At 48.4% G+C, this 22,666-nt stretch overlaps 3 protein-coding genes and 1 long non-coding RNA gene across 7 annotated transcripts; 2 read left to right on the forward strand and 2 right to left on the reverse strand.

Moving 5' to 3' along the window:
* The first annotated feature begins 41 nt into the window (after positions 1 to 41).
* LOC109515171 (uncharacterized) lies at positions 42 to 7,790 on the forward strand. Its single transcript, XR_002168129.1, has 4 exons — positions 42 to 252; positions 2,001 to 2,222; positions 2,341 to 2,408; positions 6,755 to 7,790. It is a non-coding gene; the product is annotated as an uncharacterized LOC109515171 (long non-coding RNA).
* Positions 3,435 to 6,985, reverse strand: cunh6orf136 (chromosome unknown C6orf136 homolog). Its single transcript, XM_019868763.1, has 6 exons — positions 6,861 to 6,985; positions 5,601 to 6,266; positions 5,201 to 5,289; positions 4,929 to 5,129; positions 4,421 to 4,490; positions 3,435 to 3,990 (listed from the first exon to the last, which is right to left on the reverse strand). Exons 1-6 carry the CDS (start codon positions 6,957 to 6,959, stop codon positions 3,847 to 3,849), a joined length of 1,269 nt encoding a protein of 422 aa, XP_019724322.1. The 5' UTR covers positions 6,960 to 6,985; the 3' UTR covers positions 3,435 to 3,846.
* Positions 7,791 to 9,889: 2,099 nt separating the features above from the next.
* Positions 9,890 to 20,064, forward strand: abcf1 (ATP-binding cassette, sub-family F (GCN20), member 1). 4 transcript variants are annotated; one of them, XM_019868748.1, is made up of 26 exons: positions 9,890 to 10,089; positions 11,025 to 11,071; positions 11,176 to 11,247; positions 11,873 to 11,999; positions 12,078 to 12,112; positions 12,187 to 12,276; positions 12,582 to 12,629; positions 12,874 to 12,924; positions 13,016 to 13,090; positions 13,162 to 13,269; positions 14,476 to 14,598; positions 14,724 to 14,824; positions 15,435 to 15,520; positions 15,607 to 15,746; positions 15,867 to 16,015; positions 16,100 to 16,183; positions 16,426 to 16,550; positions 16,750 to 16,862; positions 16,967 to 17,141; positions 17,389 to 17,463; positions 17,620 to 17,690; positions 17,772 to 17,804; positions 18,050 to 18,218; positions 18,514 to 18,578; positions 19,124 to 19,196; positions 19,682 to 20,064. In XM_019868748.1, the coding sequence occupies exons 1-26, from the start codon at positions 10,029 to 10,031 to the stop codon at positions 19,846 to 19,848; spliced, it is 2,463 nt and encodes an 820-aa protein (XP_019724307.1). In that variant the 5' UTR covers positions 9,890 to 10,028; the 3' UTR covers positions 19,849 to 20,064. The 4 variants fall into 4 exon arrangements, with proteins under 4 accessions (XP_019724307.1, XP_019724309.1, XP_019724308.1 ...); XM_019868750.1 differs by having other exon boundaries at positions 12,585 to 12,629; XM_019868749.1 differs by having other exon boundaries at positions 9,891 to 10,089; positions 13,165 to 13,269.
* mrps18b (mitochondrial ribosomal protein S18B) lies at positions 20,051 to 22,305 on the reverse strand. The gene is made up of 7 exons (XM_019868771.1): positions 22,130 to 22,305; positions 21,558 to 21,717; positions 21,376 to 21,473; positions 21,225 to 21,293; positions 20,953 to 21,019; positions 20,816 to 20,875; positions 20,051 to 20,363 (listed from the first exon to the last, which is right to left on the reverse strand). The coding sequence occupies exons 1-7, from the start codon at positions 22,208 to 22,210 to the stop codon at positions 20,158 to 20,160; spliced, it is 741 nt and encodes a 246-aa protein (XP_019724330.1). The 5' UTR covers positions 22,211 to 22,305; the 3' UTR covers positions 20,051 to 20,157.
* Between the last annotated feature and the right edge of the window lie 361 nt (positions 22,306 to 22,666).

Here is a 22,666-nt window from a genome sequence, read left to right on the forward strand (position 1 = left end):
CCTGCGAATGATATACGTCACCGGGGTCCTTTGACGCGGGCGCATTCTTTTAGTTACGAGTTTCTCCCTCCCAATTGGACTCGACGGCGTGTGCCGATTTTCGGATATGTCGCCTTACAGCTCAAACGCCGTTCGTTGATTTTTGATCGAAAACGATTTGGAGCAAACGTGTCGTTCGTTATCTTGCTCGTTCCCGGCGGCTGGGATCCGCTTCACGTCAGCGTGCTCCAACGGGCTAACTCCAATACCAAGGTTCGTATGTTGGACACTACACGCCGTTCTGGATGCTTTTATTTCTTTACTATACTGTATGTATGAAATATAGTTGCGACTCTTCTCCCAATTGGACTAGACGGCGTGTGCCGATTTTCGGATGTGTAGTTTTACAGCTCAAACACCGTTCGTTGATTTTTGATCGAAAACGATTTGGAGCAAACGTGTCGTTCGTTATCTTGCTCGTTCCCGGCGGCTGGGATCCGCTTCACGTCAGCGTGCTCAAACGGGCTAACTCCAATACCAAGGTTCGTATGTTGGACACTACACGCCGTTCTGGATGCTTTTATTTCTTTACTATACTGTATGTATGAAATATAGTTGCGACTGTTGGCGCTGCTTTGCCAATGCCCTTGTTTTAAGTTAGTATCACGAAAATTCCACGCAGTAAAATACAATACAATACATCCCGACATATATAGCGGTAGCTGGAACAAAGCGCTTCACAAAACAGTTAATACAAAGTAAAATAATAAACACAACACATAACATAAAAACACGGACAGTCGTGCAACCTCAACCACTTTTCCCTCATACGCTTTGTTTGAAGCGCGTTGAAAATAGCTGTCACATCAGGCATTTCGGTGTACTTAACTACTGGTGCTGCTTTGCAAATGCCCTTGTTTTAAGTTAGTGTCACGAAAATTCCACGCAGTAATATACAATACATCCCGACATATATAGCGGTAGCTGTAACAAAGCGCTTCACAAAACAGTTAACAGAAAGTGAAGTAATAAACGCAACACATAACATAAAAACACGGACAGTCGTGCAACCTCAACCACTTTTCCCTCATACGCTTTGTTTGAAGCGCGTTGAAAATAGCTGTCACATCAGGCATTTCGGTGTACTTAGAGTGTACATTATGCTTACCGCTTCATTTGCCTCTCATGAAGCATCACTTGCAATGTAAATGGACCTGAGTCATTATAAATTACGATGCTGAACTTGCCCTGACAATCAAACTTATACTGAACCCAATGAATTAATGTATTCGACTAACCTTTATGAATACATCACATTCAGCGTCCTCCAAGATTTTTTTTCTCTCCCAGAACCATATTGGGCTAAGTGTGTGTGTGTGTGTGTGTGGGGGGGGGGGAAAGTGTGAACTATTTCACTTTGCTCCGTTTAACTTGCAGCCTCACGCCTCGAAGTTTGAGCCCCACTCCCACTAGTCCTTGCAGTCCGTGCAGCCCTCTGCACGCCTTTCACTTCTCGCGTTGCCAGCAAATTGCAGGGCACACATAGACAAACAACAACAACAACCAACCACACCTAAAGATTTTGAAATATATTTTCAACAATATCAAATAAAATGCTGGAACGGTTTAACTTGAGCTACATAGATTTCTATCAATATGGCGGAAGTATCGATTGAATCAATGCAGTTAACAGTCCATTTATACTCCAAATTCCCACTACCCTTTTATTTTTGGATTCAAGTTCGACCTAAAGCCTGAAGCGCCATCCCACTTTTGATGAGCTCCCAATGCCGAGGAGCACACATGAGTCCTGCTCATCAATGTGGCGGAAGGATCGATTTAATCAATGCCTTTAACAGTCCATTTATACTCCAAATTCCCACTACCCTTTTATTTTTGGATTCAAGTTCGACCTAAAGCCTGAAGCGCCATCCCACTTTTGATGAGCTCCCAATGCCGAGGAGCACACATGAGTCCTGCTCGTGCAACTTGTTCCTCAAGCTTTGTGTCATTGCTCGCAGGTCAAGAGCGACGTCAAAATGCAAGACGAAGAAGATCCAGACGACAACGCTGAAAGGTTCCCCAACACACGTGGAGCTCTCTCCGCAGATGACGCCTAAATCTGCAGCAGCTAAATAGCAAGAATCCAATGCAAGTGCGGCACGATAGGACATGAAATCTTAGTTGAGTGTGAAAGAACCGGAGCAGATGCTGAACAAGCCAGACCACTCGTCTTGCCTCAGGTAAGGACGCCGCCCGTGCTTTAAAACGGGCGTTCTTGTGCTGCTCTCTTACTTGGATGTGGGCCCATTTCAGCCACAAGCAATCATGGGCGCTCACAATTTTTTTTTTTTTTGATAGTGTGGGGATTTTTCCATGGTGGCCCGAAACATGACAGCCACAGCTGCCGGGAGCAGGATGACGAGAAGGTATGGCCGTTTGTACTGTAGTCTGGACCATCTGCAAAATAGCTTGGAAAAACGAAGCCATGGGATACAAAACGTTTTCTTTGAATGCTATATGACGACACATTAGGAATCCGGTGTCAAATTAAAACGACTGTCAAGTGGAACGTCGTACTTGTACATTTGACTGATTGAAAGAGGAATGGGTAGTCAAGTTTGGACAAAATAGTAAATGAATAGCATTTGAGGACCCTGGCGGGAAGGAGGCACATTTGGTGTTGAAACCCGACAGTGAGGCGGTCACACCACCCGATTTGTATACAGCAAGGGTTGTTTTAAAGTGCTCTATAAATGCAGTTTATAGAGCACTGGGGAAGAGAGAACAACGGTTTCGGTGGAACAAAAATCTTTTTGAAAACAGTAGGCGATGAGGACTCAAGCTGCTTCTTTCAACAGTTCTTTATTTCACTCCTTGTCACACGAGGTTGAGTCCTGTCACTTCAGTTGAGAAGGATGTTTACATATGGAAGCAGATCGAGAACCATGCTGCTCAAACAATAATATTAATAATAATAATAATAAACCCACGTGAACAATTATGATCTAACTGGGACTTTGGCGCAGAACTATACGTTTGTACCTGGGCGTTGATGCTACTTGAATCTCTTCATTACGCACATCAGCCAACGTACGTACGTCATACGTATATACAAAATACAAAGACTTTGCGACTGTTCGTCCGGTTGGCATTCGTGGGAAATTTATTGAATAGTGACGAGAAGCACTCTGGCCGGATCAAAGTAAGCTGTGACTCCATTTCTGTCCTGGAAAAGATCATGCAAACCAAACTGGACAGTTCAAATATTTTCCGCATTAAATAAATCCCGTGACTCCATTTCTGTCCTGGGAAAGATCATGCAAATCAAACTAGAACAGATTGAGCCCTGCATTGGTGGACAGTTCAAATATTTTCCGCATTAAATAAATCCAGGCTGACCCGACAACACCTTGGAGTGCACAAAGACTTAGTAGTATCGCTAAGTCCAGATGAACGTTTCACCCGACTTACGGCGAGCGAGTTATTTCTTTCTTTATTTTCAGTCCTTGCTGTCGTATTGCACACGAACAGCTTTTGCGCATCCTAGTGGACAATGAAAATAGGGAACTCGATGAAGCATTTTAGCCATGACAATATTTGCGCTGGTGAGGACGACGACGACCAACATCGCCTCAGATTCAATTTGACGTCCTTGCAGTGCATCCTGACCTTGGGAGGGGAATCGTAAGCGTTCCTTGCCCCTGGCGAGGCCATGTTGTCTTTCAACAAAGACGGCGACAACGCTCGGTTCGGAGTAAACGGAGTAAGCGCCGAGTTGACCAAAACTTAGGGTGCCGCCATTGTTACCACTTGATCCCCGCGGGCGCTCCTTTGCCGACAGCGCAGCCCAGATTTGGCCGTTGGTCATTCTCGCCCCTGCCGCGGCGAGGATAAGAGCAGGGGCAGCAGATTGAGAGCGGGTCGGTTCTCCTGCACCCCCAGAGCCACTAAAGCGCCGGCCAGGAGGGACGTGACCCCGGGCAGGGCTGGGGGCTGAGCCGGCATCACCTGCACAGAGATAACGGCGGCGGGAGTTGAGCGTGACGTCGTGCCCGCCGCGTCCGTTTCATTGGGGCATGTGCACGCTTAAGTGTCGCCGGCTCTCTTCTTTGCGGATGACCAACCCGCGCCGGTCACAGAAATAGGTTCAATCTAACCAACATTGAACAAACAAATCTCAAGCCAGGAAAATCGGACTTGGCCTTTGAATGACTGGTCAAAAGCAGCTCGTTGCGGAGACAAGACTCAGGTTGGAAAAATGCAACCTTTGCAACAGGAGAGTCTTCTTCGGTTAAAAAAAACAAAGATATTGACATATATTTATATTTCTATCACAGACATACTTTGAAAGGGGGTTGGGACGCATTTACGCGAAGCGCTGTAACGTCTGCATGAAACCAGCAAGCCGCACACACACGACACACAGCGGGTTTGTTACCTTTTCAACTTTATGACAATGGATGAGTCCGTCGCGTCCTACGTAGAATGTGGAGAAAGCATCGTAGCACCTGGAACAGATGCCGTTCATTAACAGTCACACACAGCGTGTTTTTTCCCCACTGAATAAATGCCACGCTTGGAAATTCAATGAAGCATCGCGTTTGTTGCCGCTGATCATAATTTCAATATCAATCAAAACTAATCCAGATGATGAGCTTTCCCAGAATGGCCCCGCCCCCTACCCGCTTTGACCCCCCTTTTCCGTCAATTGGCTTTTCGCCGCCATCGCTTTGCGGACAACGCCGGGCTCGACCTTTCCTGAAAACCAAACGGCTCATTTCCTTTTCGCTCACCGGAATTAAACTCTCGATTCCCCTTTCACAGAAGTTCCACAGTAACTTGAATAAAACAAACAGCTATTAACAATAACAGCTAAAAAAGGACGGAGATAGAATTGCCGATTTGAGCTTGACCGACACCCGAAACGGGATGGGAAAACCGGTTACCTGTACAGGGGCGACTTGTCTTTGCGGTAGAAGCGCAGCATCAGCGTAAGGAAGGGAAGGCCCCTGAGCCTCCAGCGAGCCTTAATGCTCCCGTCTTCCATGTGCTTGGTCAGTTTGAGCACCTCCAGCTGGGCGTCGGCGAAATAAAAGAGACACGCCAGGCGCCAGAGCGAGAGGGTGAACCGGTACGCCGCACGTCCTCTGCGGGTTGAATGACACAGAGTCAGACACCGAGTCAGCCGAATCGCTCGACGATCTGGCAGCGCGGCTACCTGGTCTTGGTGTCCAGAAGTCCGTTGATGAACTCGATATCATTGGAGTACATGGTGTAGTCGTGATTCTTACGGAAGAAATTTGGAAGCTGCAAAGCATCATTTGGAATTAGGAAGGAAAACAAAACGGCATCGATGACACAACATCGCCAACTGCGCTCGTTTTCCTGATGACCACCTGCGACCGCGTGGGCAGTTGCGGGCTGTTGAAAAAAACAAATAATAATAATAATTTAACCCCCGTCTCACTGAATGCCGTTCGAGATTACTTGATGGTCAAAATAATGTCGTTGACTGGTGACCTGATTTGAAAGCGCAACTGCACATACGCAAGCTTGGATGTGAGGAAGTAAGTGGTTGCGTTTGAGATTTTCAGCTGCTCGAGACGCAGTGCGCATACCTCATGCCGGAGTCTTTCGTATGCCAAGGCCAGCTTTTGCTCTCCTTCGCCGTCTCCTTCGCGGCGCGATGCCTCGGTTCTTGCACGGCGGCTACACAGAGAGGCGGCGCGCGGCGAGGCCAAGGCCTCCGCCTTGTTTCTCTCCGATCCAACCTCCCGCCTCAAGTTCAGCCCGCCTGGGGCCATCGCTTCCGTTCCCGGGGAACGGAAGCAGTAAAAGTGAGAGCCGTACGCGAAAGGCGCGGGGCAACTCTCCGCTTCAAACAGGCTTCGAAAACACCCGTGCCGCTGTCGCTTCTGCGGCTGGCCGCCGCTTCTCCCGACGTCGATGTCGTCCTCTTTGCTGCCGTCCACCGCGGTCAACAGGAACAGCAACTCTGAGCATTTGCGCTTCCCCGGAGCAAGTAACTCTGCTACTTTGGTCTGAGTCGAGAGCGGGATCTCCGCTTGACTTGACTCCTTTGGCCGCACAGGTGCGCACGGGTCGGGCGAGTCGTCCCAGTCCTCCTCATGGCAAGCGGCCGGTTGCAGCCGGCTGGCGTGATGGAAAGGCCGCGACGGAACCGCTGGCTTGGCCGTCCGACTACTCAGACTGGTGGGCGGCGCCGGGGCCCTTGTCGCGTCGCCGGGCGGGCGCGCGGGGCAGATCCACCGCAAGTCGGCCGGCTGAAAGAGAAGCCGACTCAATTTATCTCCAGAATGAAAGCGGCCGGTGACGCGCTGAGATTTCTCGGCAGCAATCGGTAGGCCGCGTCAACCTTCCTTTCAATCGAAACAAATGGAATGGTGACATCATTCCTGCCTTCCCAATTGCCAGGCCGACTGAGTAAGAACGTTAAAAAGATGTGAGGTGGCGGCCATTCACAAAGCAGCAGGAGAGCTCGAGAAGTCGATTTGGGATGGCGGCGCCTCCAAAGACTCCACTAATAGAGTGGCATCAAACGAAAAGAATTTGTTGTCAAAGGGAGGACGCTTCACCGTGCCATTACAGCCCAGGTGGAGAACGGACCGCCTCAAATTCTCTGATCGTCTCAAACTCAAGGCCATCAGTCTTCGATGGCAGGATTAATCAAGGAATGCTTTCACACGATGGAACACTTAACTGATCAAGTATGTTTGCCGTCAAAGAAGGTGTGTGTCTGTTGAATTTTCAGACGACGGGCACGTCGTGGCGCACGGTCAGGACGCTATCGTCGCTGCCTCAACGGGAGCCGGGGCAAAGCCCGCCGATGAAGTCGTGCCTGGGAGCGAGCCAATCACCTGAGCGAGACTCCCGATGTGCTTGGCGATGGGCTGCCTTCCGCCGCGGATGCGGACGCAGGCCGCCCACAAGGCGACCCGCCCCCTGCTTCCAGCCATTCGCCTCAGGGGCCCACACCACCGCAGTCAGTGCGTCACCATTGCGCGCGGCAAAGTCGCATCGATGATCCCCTCCGATTGTGTTTTTCTGCGGCGAGCCAGGATCGAACCTCCCCCTCGAGTGAGACACAAGGAGAGAGAAAGCGAGCAAGGAGTTGAAAGACTAAGCGTAGCCTGGACTTGACCGCATGCATGAAAGCGACCCCTTCGACTTCCATTTTTCTGTCTATGGCCCTCCGACAAAAAGGTTTGGACACCCCTGAGTTAAGGCATCCTTTCACAATGTATTTTTGGGGGGGCTCCACAACCTAGTCTGTCTGTGTATGTCCATTTATTGACTTGTCCATCAAACGAGAACTAATGATGTTGATCATCAGCTATTGGTTTTTTTTTTGCCCATTTAAGCTTAGCATTTTAGAAAAATAGGAACATTAGACCAACCTCAAATGTAATTGCAGACATGATGGATTCCTACGTCTTACTCAACAGACGCTATTTCCACGGCATGCAAGTTGATTCCTTGACAGACTGGATCATTTTGCTCTGTAATTTGAATTCTTCAAGTTGGAACGGTGGCAGAAATTTTAGGGCATAGCGATTGTGCGACAGGGGCTCTGTCGCTGCACAAAATGCTGGGTAAATCTTTGGGCTGAGCAACGTTCGCATCCTTGACATTTCAAAGGCTCACCTAGCCCCTGACCTGCCTCACGCAGCCCACAAGCTTAGAATGAGAACCCCTCGGAGAAGCTGAAGTGTAATTAACCCGTTGGCAACAAACGACTACATTTCTCTTCCAAGTACGGGAGTGAAGAAGTGAGAATAAACATTGAAAATTATAAATAAATGCTGATTTTTTTGTTTTTAGCATGTACTCGGATAAGCTTCTTAAAAGTAGTTATTTTTGGGTGATGGGCATGTCCCACTTTCCTGACAAAGCATGCTTTCAGTATCCGCCACAGTAAAATATTTCCTTTTGTTGATTCTAGTTTCATCACGTGACAATGATGCTGTGTAAATATGACAATAATTTGAGATCTTCGCGTTGACCGACAATATGGGTACATGCGATCATGACACGGCATTATGGCGTGAAAAAATAACGGGATCCTTCTAACATACGTCAAATGCAGTATTAAAACACACGTACGCACACAACACAATGGTCAAAATCAAATGTTGGGGTCATCTATACAGTGGCATAAACTCTTCCCAGTTAGCAGACATTAACTGCAAACGCGCGTTATTTTCCCGGAACCATCAATCGGCCTTTACGCCAAATGAGTCGCTTCCGCAATTTCCTCCACACGAGCTCTTCACCTGCAACATCGGCACGACTTGGCATTTGCCGGTTGGCTAGCGCGAACGGGCTAAGTGGTACCGGCCCATGCTATGCTAACTAGCAGCCAGCTCGTCCCGGACAAACCAACGTCCCTGTCACGTAAGCGTCACCTGACGAGATCATCTGCTAAGACGTCGGCCACAGGTCTACTCGCCACGTGTTGTGCACTATTCACATTTGCGATCACCCCAAATGTGAGCTCGTGCTCTTCATGACTGCTCAACTTACTCAAGTGTCACCCAGTCTTGTGTGCCCTTGTCTTGGCCAAGCACGCCTCTTACACACAGGAAGGCGTCACGCTGCCTTCGGCGACCGTCGGGAAATTGCTCGATTGTCGTTGCGCATTCCCAGCACAGTGTCTCTTTGTTGCGGAAACGGGCAAAGGTCCTAGAATGTGCGCGTCGGGTGGCGTAACGTTGTGTTTTGAAGATGTCCGGCTACGATTTTCTTCAAATTGGCTCTCATGTCTTTGACGTCAACGGAACGCGCAGTCCCGAGTCATTCTGAGCGGCGGGCGGTGTGTTTCGGGATCTCGGAAAAAAGGCGACTGAGTGCGCCCGTCGACTTCGCTCCCAAAAAGAATACACCGCGTCAAAACCAACACACAACGTGACTGAGAATCCAGAAGACACGCTCTTGCCTAACAGACGCGGTCGCGATGACGAAAAATCCCGATGGTTCACGAATATCGCGTCGATTCAACGATTACAAGTCACTAAGCAGTGTTGTGAACTTCATTCTACTGCAAGTCACCGACTTTTGTTGAATGCGATGTGCTTTGCCGTTTCAATCAGATGGTATGAAGAACCCCCAAGCCGCGAGATCCACAACTCACTGCTTCACTTGCCCCCCAAGCCCACACAGTGCACGCCTTTTGAAAAAGATGTTGAAGTCGCCCGAATGCGAAGTTTTGCTTGCAGTAATCAATCACGATGAGCGTGACGCCGGTGGTTTTTCCAGACCAGTATGTGGCGGTAAAGCGTCCGAATTTGCACCAGGAACAAAATGGAGGACACTCACTTTTCCCAAACTACTGGCAAACACGTTGTCGACAGAGAAGAAAAAGAATAATGTTGTCATAGCTTTTGACATTTAAGGCGCCTGAGCTCCGAAAGAATACCCGGTCTTACATTGTCAAATACGCTCTTGTGTTCGATCACGTGACAGGGGGGATCCCTTCGGGTGTACCTGACTAGGGAGGCCAATTACATAACTTAAAAACATTGATTCACGTCAATTTACGGAAGCAAAGATTTTCTCAGAACGACACACGGCAACAACGTTGGGCCAACAGTGAGAAATTTAGATCGTACCAACGTGCAAAGGCAGGTTGGTACCTATTATGTCATAGTACAGTATGCTACAGTTGTATGAAAATGGCTTCTCTCAATAAGAAAACACGCGCAACTCCACTGCAACCCAGATCATACGATATAGGAATTGAATCATGCGTGCACGAGGGTTTAAGTGTCAGCCTTTTGTTTTTAGAACTGCAGAAACCAAGAAATTGGACTGGACAATATTTTTTGTTTTGCATTTATTCACACAATGCATTTTTCTTTGACATGTCAATTCACACTCCAGTCGAGCAGGGGGCAGTAATGCACCATCACAGTCGAAGAAGAAAAAGAAGCGTCTCGTTCACCCTGCTGGGCCGAGTCGCATTTTTGGGGCTCTGATACCGGCGTGAAGTAGGATACTTGAATCCAACTGTTAGATTACGGAACGAAATGCCTAAGAAAGGGAAAGAAGAACCAGTGTGGGTAGGCGATGAAGATCCCCCGACAACAGGTCAGTTTAAGCGGTCATTAGGGTGGCTCAGTCGCCACGCTAGCAGCCGGTGGCTGTTGCGCCAGCCATCCATTCACGACTCAAACGTCAAATAACTTGTTCGTATGAAGAGTAGTTTCTATCCAAGTGCAAATGGGGCTCTTTCGAAGCTCAGCTCAGCTCAGCTCATCCTACCTCGCATTATTAATGAATCGCTAGCTTTGGAACTAGCTTCGAATGCCTCTATTGAGCTGGCGGAGGTGTTATGGAACAGTTTGCCTGGGGTTGGACGTCGCGTTAAAGGGACATGTGCGGAAATGATGCAATGCTGTGATCGGCATGGCCAAAGAGAATCGCGGGAAATGGACACCGTCGTGCAATAAAAACAAAAATCGGATCGTTTACCGCATTCAAGTACAGACTCTGAAATGTACCCGAGTCCAAAACCATTACTGGTAACGTACAGTCCATTCGATACAATGTCCTTTTGGTTTGGGTACGTCTCTTTTCTTCAGTGCAGAGAAAATAGTTGCCAAGTCGAAGACGATCGAGCAAGTGTTGGCTCCAGTTCCTGTGTCATCCAAAGAACTTGGATCACGAGAACTACCAAAACCATACCTTACCTGAATCGTTTTTCTTTTTTCAGATTCGACAAGACAATTCATGCGTCACAAATAATTCTTGTAGCCAAAACACGGGCTATTAAATTAGAATATCATTGAAAGTCGTGTACATTCACTGCATGTGAAGTGAAATAGTTGATGATTTGTATCATTTTGATGCAAAAATTCACACAATTGCGCTGGAGAATACATTTGGACTAGCTAACTAGGCTAGCTATTACTGTACCTCTGTAGGAATTGAGACACTCGGTTTGTTGTAAATTTCCTCGTAAGCTGTCCTAATTTCTGAAAAGTGTTCTATATTTTGAGATCCAATGTGCTTTCACCCCGCAGAAAAAGCTGTGAAAAGGGGGAAGAAAGATAAAAAGGGGAAAAAAAGTGTGAGTACTTGTCAACGTGTCAATCTCCCTGTTTCAAGTTGCATGGCTGACATTTGCCACGCTTTGGACTTACTTGATTTGCTTTGAATTGTGTTTTCCTCCAGTTTTTTGAGGAAATCCAGACAGAGGACATGCCTGAAAAGGAAGCTGAGTTTCCTGCGAAGGATGCCAAACAGGTGATCTATGCTCAGAGTAGCGTTTGGTTGTTGTTGACATTTTATTTTAGTACGGGGTCCATTCATTCCATTGACCCGCTTTCTGAAGCAAAAACGTGGAAGAGAATTTCTTTCTTTCTTTCTTTTGTTAATGGACCAATGACCTTTCATTAAGATGGCAGCCCTAAAGTTGAACACGCTCCGTTCCAGGGGCGTTTGAGTCTGAGAGCAAGTTGTGAACAATGCCACCTTTTAGAAGGCCAGTGAATGTGCTCCTCGGGTCACTCGCTTGCCATCATCAAAGCATTCTTTATTCTATTGCCGTTGAATCCGAGGCGGTCTCTTCAACCGATGGTTCACAACTTTTATTCATCGGCCGTTGTGTGGACACACTGGAACAAACATGAACTACAATGAATAACTCCAACAGAAAGTTTTGCACACCCTTGTAACGAGCTTGAAACCATATACCATAAATGAATTACCTTCAATTCAAATAATGACCTTTTGTAGCCCACGTTGGACATTTCATTTCGGTGCCTGCCCAGTACACATGCCAATTACACATCCTCTGGTCAGTGCGTCTAAACGCATTCACTACTTCCGCAGCTATCTGCAATTAGTGTTCTCGCCGATGTCCTTTCAGCCTCATAAAAAGAAAAAGGACCGCCGCAAAGGAAAAGGTGCAGATGCGGACAACGACAGCGACGAAGATGTCATGCTGAAGCTGAAAAAGCTCTCGGTTCAAGCTAGTGATGAGGAAGACGAGCACGGTAGGAAAGCCTGGCGCCCAAGTTGTTCTCTCAGTTTTAGTCACCGCACTTCTTCAAGTGTCTTTTTCCTCCCCGCAGTTGTGGCCCCCAAGAAAGGAAACAAGAAGAACAAGGTTTGCCCTCGTCTGTTCCCACCGCCGTCGCCAACGCCTCTTCATCTGTGTCAAGAGTTTGTGTCGTCCTTCAGGGTGCGAACATTTTCGCAGCTCTCAGCCAGGGACTGAGTGATGAGGAAGACAACTGTGATTTGGATGAGGAAGTCGAACCGATAAAAAAGGTATTGTCTTACTCCTCCGAAGCAGTGACAATCATTGCAATAAATCAGTAACAACGATGGTAGAAAGCACCAAACTGTTAAACCAAGATCAAATCAGAGTCAGCTTTTGAAGCTGGATCCCCCCCCCCCCCCCAAAAAAAAATATGGCGTATATAAAATGCTGCAAATAAGAAGTGGATTCAAAATGTGTGACAGTTGGCACTGACAGATTTAAAATGGATGATATCTTGTAAATATTTGACAGAAATATATTTCACGGTTGTTTTCGGAGGCTAACTCTCCCAATTTGTACATCTTGCATCCAGCAGGCTGAGAAAGGCGAGAAAAAAGATGAAGCTAAAGCCAAGGTGAAGGTGGGTGATGGACTCGTGCTCGGTTTGGCTGTTTCCTCAAGTCAACTTTTTGTTCACTTCAAGCTTTTCTTGATAATTCTGTGGGATTTTTTTCCCCCCTCTTTCCTTTTTCTGGGGGTGGGGGGCATACCTAGCTATCACCTCTCTTGCGTATGACATGTTGTAGTGTTTTGCTCTTGTTTGAATGTGCTTTTTATCCCTGTTAATTTTTTTTTTCTTTTGATGTTGGCCTTTTCTCTCATAGATGCCAGAGAATGATGAGGAAGAGAAGACAAAGGACAAAATGAAAGCGGTTGTATGTCATCTCCTTTAAAACGTCCTCCCCCATTCATTTGTATTGATTCTTCTTTATTTCCCAACAATGCTAATTTCAACCATCTCCACAGAAAAAGACAGCCGCTGAGGAATCGCACCACAAAGACGACGAGGGAGACAAAAGTGACGCCGACGATATGATGATGGTTTGTCCGTGCCGAAGGTGCTTTTGGCGCTTTCCTCTGCGCGTTTTCAACGTTTGCCGTCTCTGTCCGAGCAGAGTGCTGAAGATGTCATCGCAGAGCAGGCCAAACCGCAACAAGACGACAACGACGACCCCTTTTCTAACCTGAGCAAGAAGGAGAAAAAGAAGAAGAAAAAAATGGTGAGTTAACCTCCCGACGCGTGGAAACGTCGAGTCGCACGATACCGGTCCGGGGTGGCCAAACGTTTTTGTTGGAGGCTCGCGTTCAAATTCTTCCACTTGAATTCATAAAACGTGCCAAAATTAGTCCAGCAAGCGGTGACACCTTGGCAACGTTTTGGAGTCGCTTTGGAAACGTGGCTCATAGCGGCTTTCTGCTAACGGTGACGAGGCAAATTGTTTTGGATTTTTCAAGATGCAGCTTAGGAACCAAATGCGCAGTGTGGGATTCCGCTCCCTCCGTTGCTGAGCGACGCTACCGATGGGCTCGGTACATGCTCGTCCATACGGGGAACCGGTTGGTTGCGTCCCCCGAGGTCCGTTGTGACGAGGTTCCACTGTAGTTCGTTTGTATCTCGGCAGATCTAGAAAAGCTGTTGCGAACGTGAAAGCAATTAATGAGTCGTCCAGCGTCCTTTCTCCCTCTGTGTTCAATTGTGTCGCGTCGATGTTTCCAGATGGAGTATGAGCGTCAGGTGCGATATGATGATGGTTTGTCCGTGCCGAAGGTGCTTTTGGCGCTTTCCTCTGCGCGTTTTCAACGTTTGCCGTCTCTGTCCGAGCAGAGTGCTGAAGATGTCATCGCAGAGCAGGCCAAACCGCAACAAGACGACAACGACGACCCCTTTTCTAACCTGAGCAAGAAGGAGAAAAAGAAGAAGAAAAAAATGGTGAGTTAACCTCCGACGCGTGGAAACGTCGAGTCGCACGATACCGGTCCGGGGTGGCCAAACGTTTTTGTTGGAGGCTCGCGTTCAAATTCTTCCACTTGAATTCATAAAACGTGCCAAAATTAGTCCAGCAAGCGGTGACACCTTGGCAACGTTTTGGAGTCGCTTTGGAAACGTGGCTCATAGCGGCTTTCTGCTAACGGTGATGAGGCAAATTGTTTTGGATTTTTCAAGATGCAGCTTAGGAACCAAATGCGCAGTGTGGGATTCCGCTCCCTCCGTTGCTGAGCGACGCTACCGATGGGCTCGGTACATGCTCGTCCATACGGGGAACCGGTTGGTTGCGTCCCCCGAGGTCCGTTGTGACGAGGTTCCACTGTAGTTCGTTTGTATCTCGGCAGATCTAGAAAAGCTGTTGCGAACGTGAAAGCAATTAATGAGTCGTCCAGCGTCCTTTCTCCCTCTGTGTTCAATTGTGTCGCGTCGATGTTTCCAGATGGAGTATGAGCGTCAGGTGGCAAGCCTCCGGGCCCAGAATGACTTGGAGGGAGATTTCTCCATTTCCCAAGCCGAAATGTCCTCCAGACAGGCCATGCTCGAGAACGCTTCTGATATCAAGGTTACTCTTCTCTCGATGAATGCTGAAACCATTGGCTTTCTGAAATTGGAATGAGCTTGTGCTAGATTTGCCTTGAAATTGAATTTCTTACCTCATTCCGAGTCCTTTTCTGTGTTTCTGCGAAGCTGGAAAGGTTCAGCATTTCTGCCCACGGCAAAGAGCTTTTTGTCAACGCCGACCTCCTTATCGTGGCAGGAAGAAGATACGGTTTGGTTGGACCAAATGGGTAAATTTAAAATTTGGTGTTATTCAAGCATGATGATCTAGGTGGAAGCGTTGGGGTTTTTATTTGGGGGTGTGGGGGGGTGCTGAGGAAAAAGCCAGGTAAGGCTTCGACCGAAGTCAACCATAAGTAGACGAGATGAACGTCACAGCGATGTGACAATAAAGAACAGCGACTGCAGCAGCCGCGTGACTGGATGCCGATTGGCTGCTTAACAACTGCTCAGGTCACAGAGTTGCCGCAGCTGGTCGGCGCTCTTCCGCTAAAACATTGTCGACATTTCAAGCTTTGTGCTTCTTGCCAGGCGCTTGTGTCGCACACCGCCGTCTTGTTTTGCCACAAATGCAGTTGTCCTGGAATGGAGCCTGGTAGCCGTGCGCATGCATCGCATGCATCGCATGCATCGCTAACCAAGGAATAGTTGTGAATTTGTAAAAGTGCGGTAGAAATGAACCATCTAGCAGAACCGTGGCAAGATAGCGTGAAAAACCAAAACAAGCCGTAGCCCATCCGCGTCGACCCGTGAGCATCGGTGGGCTTTGGTCTTTGGCATTCCTTTGCACTGCGTCGCCTTGGTGTCGTCATAAAATGAGTTTCCGCGGTTTTCTTCCAGCAAAGGGAAGACCACATTGCTGAAGCACATAGCCAACAGAGCTCTGAGCATTCCGCCCAACATCGACGTGCTGCTTTGTGAGCAAGGTGAGAACGTTGTCGCCGCGCCTCTTTTTTGACCGGCCGCTCAACTCCACCATTGGCACGGCGCTCACCTGTACGCGCGCACTCAGAGGTGGTGGCTGACGACACGCCGGCAGTTCAGGCGGTGCTGAAGGCCGACACTCGCCGCCTGAAGCTGCTGCAGGAGGAGAAGCAGCTTCAGGCTCGTCTGGAGATGGGAGAGGACAGCGTGGCGGACAGACTAGACAAGGTGCGACAGTTGTACCGCCATTTCCAATCCGGCTCAACGTCGGCGGCCGGCCAGGCCCGAGCACGGGCGGCGCGCCTCCCCCTCAGCTCGGACTCATCTGGCCGTTTCCTCTTCTGTCAGGTTTATGAAGAGCTGAGGGCGATTGGAGCTGCGGCAGCCGAGGCCAAGGCGAGACGAATATTGGCTGGCCTGTCATTTACCCCCGAGATGCAGAACCGAGCCACCAAAAGGTTCTCGGGAGGTTGGAGGATGAGAGTTTCGCTTGCCAGGTAGACCTGACCTCACTTGCTGAGAACTGATCAGCGGTTGCCCAGTCGCCGATCGTTCCTCGTTGACGCCCGCCACACCCGCAGGGCTCTGTTCATGGAACCCACCTTACTGATGCTTGACGAACCCACCAACCACCTGGACCTGAATGCTGTCATCTGGCTCAACAAGTAAGATGAACAAACGGATCTTTGGACAGTTGGCACAAATGAAAACGGAGTGCATCCGTTGATTTATATTGTTTTTATTTATTTTTTTGAATGGAGGGCGGGCCTGCAAATGGGCCCTCGGGGCCGTAGTTTGTCAAGCCCCGAGTGGGCCATTTTCTGGTCCTTTTGACCAACGCTCCCTCCCTCCCTCCCTTCTCAGCTGCCAAAGATCTCTGCTCATACCCATCTTTGATCCCTTCCAGCTACCTTCAAGGCTGGAAGAAGACCCTGCTGGTCGTTTCCCACGACCAGAGTTTCCTTGACGACGTGTGTACCGACATCATGCACTTAGACAACCAGAAACTCTACTATTACAGAGGCAACTACTGTAAGTCTCTGGACTGCAGCATATCACTTGAAACGCGCATGGTTAGGATCCCGTCTTTACCGATTGGCTTGAACGTTGCCTGATGGGAAGCGACTCGGGCAGAAGCCAACCGAGAGTCTGAATGGCTGAGAGAAGACGGGCTTGAATCGGGCCCGGCGCCGGGCCGAATGAGACACGCAGCTCCGCTTTCTTTTCGTAGTGACCTTCAAAAAAATGTACGTCCAGAAGCAAAAGGAGCTCCAGAAACAGTACGACAAGCAGGAGAAGAAACTGAAGGACCTGAAGGCCGGCGGCAAGTCCACCAAACAGGCCGTGAGTTTGGGCTGCCCGCCTCGCCGCGTCCTTCGGTTCAGAATTATGAGGAGGGGGGGAGCACTCTGGATGACTTTACGCGTCTGTGGGACTGCGGCTTTCAGGAGAAGCAGACGAAAGAAGCGCTGACGAGAAAACAACAGAAAGGCAAGAAGAAGGGAGGGCAGGAGGAGGAGAGCCAAGAGAGCACCGAGCTGCTCAAGAGGCCCAAAGAGTACACCGTCAAATTCACCTTTCCGAACCCTCCTCCTCTTTCGCCGCCCATTCTGGGCCTGCACAGTAAGAGGGCCGTCCTTCCGCTGCGTTTCACACGTTGGGGAAAAAAATAAAAACAAACAAATACAATGGAGAAGGGGGGGGGGCGATCCCAAAACAGCAAACGGTTATCGTATGGATGAGATGGCGACATACATTTTGGGAAATGCTGGAGTGGGATGTAGAAAATAAAATACTCAACGTTTGCGGGGGCGGGAGCTCAACTACAATCCTCCACATTTGCTTCATCTTTGTTTGTTTTAAATTCCAGGTGTTGATTTCTGCTACGAGGGTCAGAAGCCACTCTTCAAGAATGTGGACTTTGGAATTGACTTGGAATCCAGAAGTAAGATTGCAACAACCGCTTGATCGTGAAGCCGATGTTAAAAATGGAGCCAAAAAAGAAAAAAAACAAAACAAAACAAGTTCCGATGTCAGATATTTTTCTCCATTTCACTGCTCCTCTTCTTTCTGACCACATCTTTACCCCTCCCCCATCCAGTTTGCATCGTTGGCCCGAATGGTGTCGGCAAGAGTACGTTGCTGTTGCTGCTCAACGGGAAACTCCATCCTGTATGTGTGTCCATTTGTTGAAGTTCAATACGGTCATAATTGCTGTCTCCAACATGAGTGACACTTTGTTGTCTTTTACAGACCAAAGGCGAGATGAGGAAGAATCATCGATTGGTAAGTAATAGCTTGAGGTTCAATTTTACATTGCTGCTACTTTTGTTCAATCCAGGCTTTGGCCGGGGGTCATGCTAATATAGCTCCGCACATGGACAATTCAACTGGGGGACGTTGGGGGGGGGGCGTTTGGGGGGACTAGATGCAGGTGGGATATGCGTGAATATCGTCGGGCAAAAAAACGCTTGAGTGCACCTTCAACGCGGTCTTTGCAATTTTACAGTGCGCGTGTTGCTTGCTTGCAGAAAATCGGCTTTTTCAACCAGCAGTACGCCGATCAGTTGAACATGGAGGAGAACCCCACCGAGTACCTGATGAGGAACTTCAACCTCCCCTACCAGGACGGCAGGAAGTGTCTGGGGCGTTTTGGCCTGGAGAGCCACGCGCACACCATTCAGATCTCCAAGTTGTCCGGTATGAACGTGCAGAAGCGCTTGCCCCTGACACTTGAAATTGAACTCCAATCGCATTGGCCTTCAGTCGGGGTGCAGGTTGTGCCCCAAGTGCACATTCTTGGCGTTTATACTCGCTTACTCCTTTTTTGGCAGGGGGGGTTCAGAAGGGTGGAATAGCATTATGTACGAGTCTCCATCACCTGGCCAAAAAAAAAAAAAAAAATGCAGCTCTGGTATTGTGTAGGCGGGCCGTAGTTTGCAAGACCGCACAAGAGCTCTGATGGTTTGTTATTTCTCTGTTGTTTTCCCAATAGGTGGTCAAAAAGCAAGAGTTGTGTTTGCTGAACTTTCCTGCCGACAGCCGGATGTACTCATTTTGGTAAGATGGATTGCGGTCAGTGACGTTGAGCCGAACGTTCTCTCTCCGGCCGAGTATCGTTAATTATGGTCGGTGCGGCCCCACTCGTCTCAATGCGGCATTCCCATCCATATTACGTTGGCGGCATATAAAGTGAGCACCAAAGTCCGCCCCTTTTTATTCGGCTCCATTCTGAAAATGACATCGGTGCCTTTTGAAATGTTGGCCAAAGATTGCAGTCGGGAGTGACGTCACCCCCACCCCACCAAACTTGGATTCAAGTCGCCCTGGTTGAGCGAACGAGTGTGTCCTCTTTGGCTCAGGGTAAACGGCGTAGCAACTGGAAGAAAACCGTCACAAGACAGTTTGAGATATGAGCGCGTGGATTTTGCTTTGGTGATCTCACTCGGGCATGTCATTTGTTTCCAGTTGACTGTGTCAGCACGCAAGAGAACCTCAACCCCCTTCCCTTCAGGCTGGGCCAATTTCAGCCGTGCACTGACGGCGCCTTTTCCGATCGCTTCTCGTGCTGCCAAATGAAACGTTTTGCCTGTCTGCCCCTTCAGGATGAACCCACGAACAATCTGGATATCGAGTCCATTGACGCTTTGTCCGAAGCCATCAATGAATACAAAGGAGGTAGGTGGAAAATGCCGGGGGGGGGGGGGGGGGACATAGAGTCCAACCTGGTGGCGACATCACAGATTTGCGCGATATTTTGTCACCCCTGCGGGTGATTGTCCTAGGGTCCAGGATTTTTCTTTCTTTCTGCGGTCCTAACTATCCGGTGCGGTCGGATTTTGTCCTTTTTGGTGGCGGTCCCGAGCAGTACCGGTTCCATGAAATGTAGATTCAGGGTTCAAACGAGGCGAGCGCACGGTCAATTCTCCATTTTAGTTCGGAGGGGCGCACCAAATCGTGTCATCTCGTTCAACGATTGCCTGAAAGTACATCGGCAACCGCCGCTCTTTGTTTTTCCGCGTGGGTCGAGTGACCACCTTCAGCACGAATGAAACAATGGAGAGACGCGTACGAGTCTGCTACGTCAAGGCACCGCGGTAAGCAGAACAGGAGCGGTGCCGCTTGCTAACCATCGGCATGTCTCCTCCATGTCCTGCACACAGCTGTGATCATAGTGAGCCACGATGCCCGGCTCATCACGGAAACTCAGTGCCAGCTGTGGGTGGTGGAGGATTGCTCGGTCAACCAGATCGACGGCGACTTCGATGACTACAAGCGGGAGGTTCTGGAGTCCCTGGGCGAGACCATGGTCAATAAGGTGAACCCATGATTCTGAGGAGCAGTGGTGGGAGGAACGCGACGCCAAAGTCCCGCCGGACTGGTTTTGTAGCTTTGGGGGTTTTTGTTTTTTTTCTGGACTGTATTCTGTCTGCATAATGACCAGGTCATGGGGTGTAAACCCTGTCATCCAATCTTATAAATCCAGCCGCTGAAACACTTTATAATGTTGTTAAGAAAGCGATAAGATAAAGTCATTTTCCACATCTGTGTTTTATTGTGTTCTATTCACATCTGTGATTACAATGTCATGGATTCACATGATTTGACTATATCGCCAACGGAGCATGTAGAAATGGCATCACAACCCTGGCTTTAGATAAGCCTTATAAGTCTTCCTGACTTTGGCGACTTCGTTCTGATCCGGCGTTATTTCTCCGTACCATTTGTACCAGTCGTCGCCCGACTTCAAAGGCGGCGCGGGCGGTGTGAAGCCCACGGCGTGGTGGCAATTGGAGTAATCTTCACCTGCAAAGTCCACATAGGGAATCCGAAAGGGAAGAAGGCCTGAAATGACAAAGGTTCTCCCGATGAGCCTTGAGCTGCAGTTTTTTGTTTCAACACGAGGCTGAGTCCCGCCGCCATTGGTTGCGTGCGGCGACCAACATGGACTCGACAGGTTTACGGCATAGGTGTGCAACACGGGTCCTGGAGGGGTCGCTCTCCTGCATGGTTTGCAACACAGCTGATTCAAATGATCAGACCATCAGCAAGCTCTGCGGAAGCCTGATTTTTCAACCTGTTCATTTGAATCGGGTATGTTGCAATAGGGAAAGTTGGAAACATGTGGGACAGCGGCCCTCCAAGCTATTTGGAGATAAACATCCCCCCATGATAAGTGCAGACTTTGATTTGAAAATTGCATTTCAATTTGAATTTGATTGATTGCCCAGCCCCTAGTTCCACTTCTAATCCTTTTTTAAAGTGTTTGTGTGTGTTTTGTACATTACACGCAGTACCGTGATCTCGGGCTGTGTTGATTGCTTCAGTCAGCTTCTTGTGCTGTTTCATACACACCCCTTGGCAAATGACAAAAGTGAGCCAATTGAGGAGCTTCATTCCCAAGGAGAATTTATAGCATACCGCCGCGCCTTACCAGTTTGAGTGGGATCATACACCATCCCAGTGTGGGCGCTGACGAACTGCTGCAACAGCTTCACATTCTGTGAAAAATGAAAACGGAAGTCTGAATTTTGCTTGGAAACAGCTCTAGTCCAACTGGGCTGCGATATTACAAGAGCAAATCCGTCGTGAGATAAACACTGCAGTAGAAAGAGACTCCTACGCAGATGATTGGATTTTATCGATGGCCGAGCTCGCTCAAGCAATGTTGTTGCGTTCATCAGCACAAATAAAGACCCGACCCACCTGATGATGAATCACGACGTTTGAATCTCTGCATATTGGACAGGGGTTTCCGCATATCTTGTCTCCTCTCTAAACCAACAATTTTGAGACTTATGTGACAGCCGTGCACCGAAAATGACATCTTTCAAAACCAAGTGAAGAAACACTTTACAATACAGGTCTTGCGAGTCTTCTGTGGGGGGATGCCTCCTTTGTGGTTCCTCCTGTAACCTGCCCACACTGGATTGGCTCCATACCTCTCAATGTACTCTGTCGAGGAGATATGAGTCACTGGTAAATCAGAACAGATGTCTGAGCAAGAGAAAGCTTCCCCTTCGTGAATACGCAAGATACCTTCACTCTCCAGGTAATCCCATGGCCTGTCTTTGTAGCGAGAGAGTGCCTCGGTTTCCTGGCTCGCAGCAGCATCATCCTGGAGTGTCGCTGCTTGGCAGAAGGAGTGGTTTGGGGGTGCAAAGGGCCCAAGAGATGGACGACACCTTGCAGATGTCCCCTGTCAAACAAAGTGGAATTAATGATTGATTGAACACATGAGCAAATGTCACACGGGATAAACAAAGGTGGGTGAAAGGCTAAAATCGAGTTGTTTTTTTTTAATGGCAGCTCACTGGATGGTTTGAACACAAATTACATGTTGCTCCAAACAGCTTTGCGTCGTGAGGTGGTTAACTTTACATGCCGATACAATCAAAGACACTCCATCAATTAATTCCTATATTTTGAGGAAACAGAGAACATAATGACAATATTTGGGGGATCATTTTCACATTCAGAATATCGTTGTTAGTGACGCGGCCGGCCGGCTACTGATTAGCCTCGCTAAACATATAAAACTTCTCATTCGAGGAAAAAACAAACGGTCACAATACCTGCTAATGAAGAGCATATGCACCGTAACATATTACCTGACATTGTCGCAATGGATATAAAGTTGAAGGCGAGATGCGGATCACCGCCCTGACAACGACTTGGAAAGAGGCAGCCATTTTTCCTCACGGGTGAGGGTGAAAGGTCGGAATACTTCGGCTTCTTCCTTGAACGGTGGTTTGCAAATGTTTGATCGTACATTACCGCCACCTGTTGATCTGTTTTGATGACTGCAACCACGTAATTCTAAGTACCGGTAAGTACATTAATTTATCTAGTTCCTCAGGAATGAAAATAAAAGTCTCATGATTTATGATTTTCCATACTTTTTTTTGTTCAAATTCCACCTCATAATCTTTTTTACGTTCTCAACAATTTTGTGTGATTCTTCCATTGTTAGAATCAACCAAACTACCCCAAAAAATCGTATTTACTCGTTCTAATCCGTTTCCATGCCTTCCTTTTGGATGAAAGACATACTTCTACTTTTCTGCAAAGAGACTAACTCCCCGTTCAAATGACCAATGTGCTACTTTGTAAATTGTTTTGGGGTTTTCCGGAAACGATGAGCAACA

This window comes from Hippocampus comes, unplaced genomic scaffold, assembly GCF_001891065.2.
Source record: "Hippocampus comes isolate QL1 unplaced genomic scaffold, H_comes_QL1_v1.1 scaffold225, whole genome shotgun sequence".
NCBI lineage: Eukaryota > Metazoa > Chordata > Actinopteri > Syngnathiformes > Syngnathidae > Hippocampus > Hippocampus comes.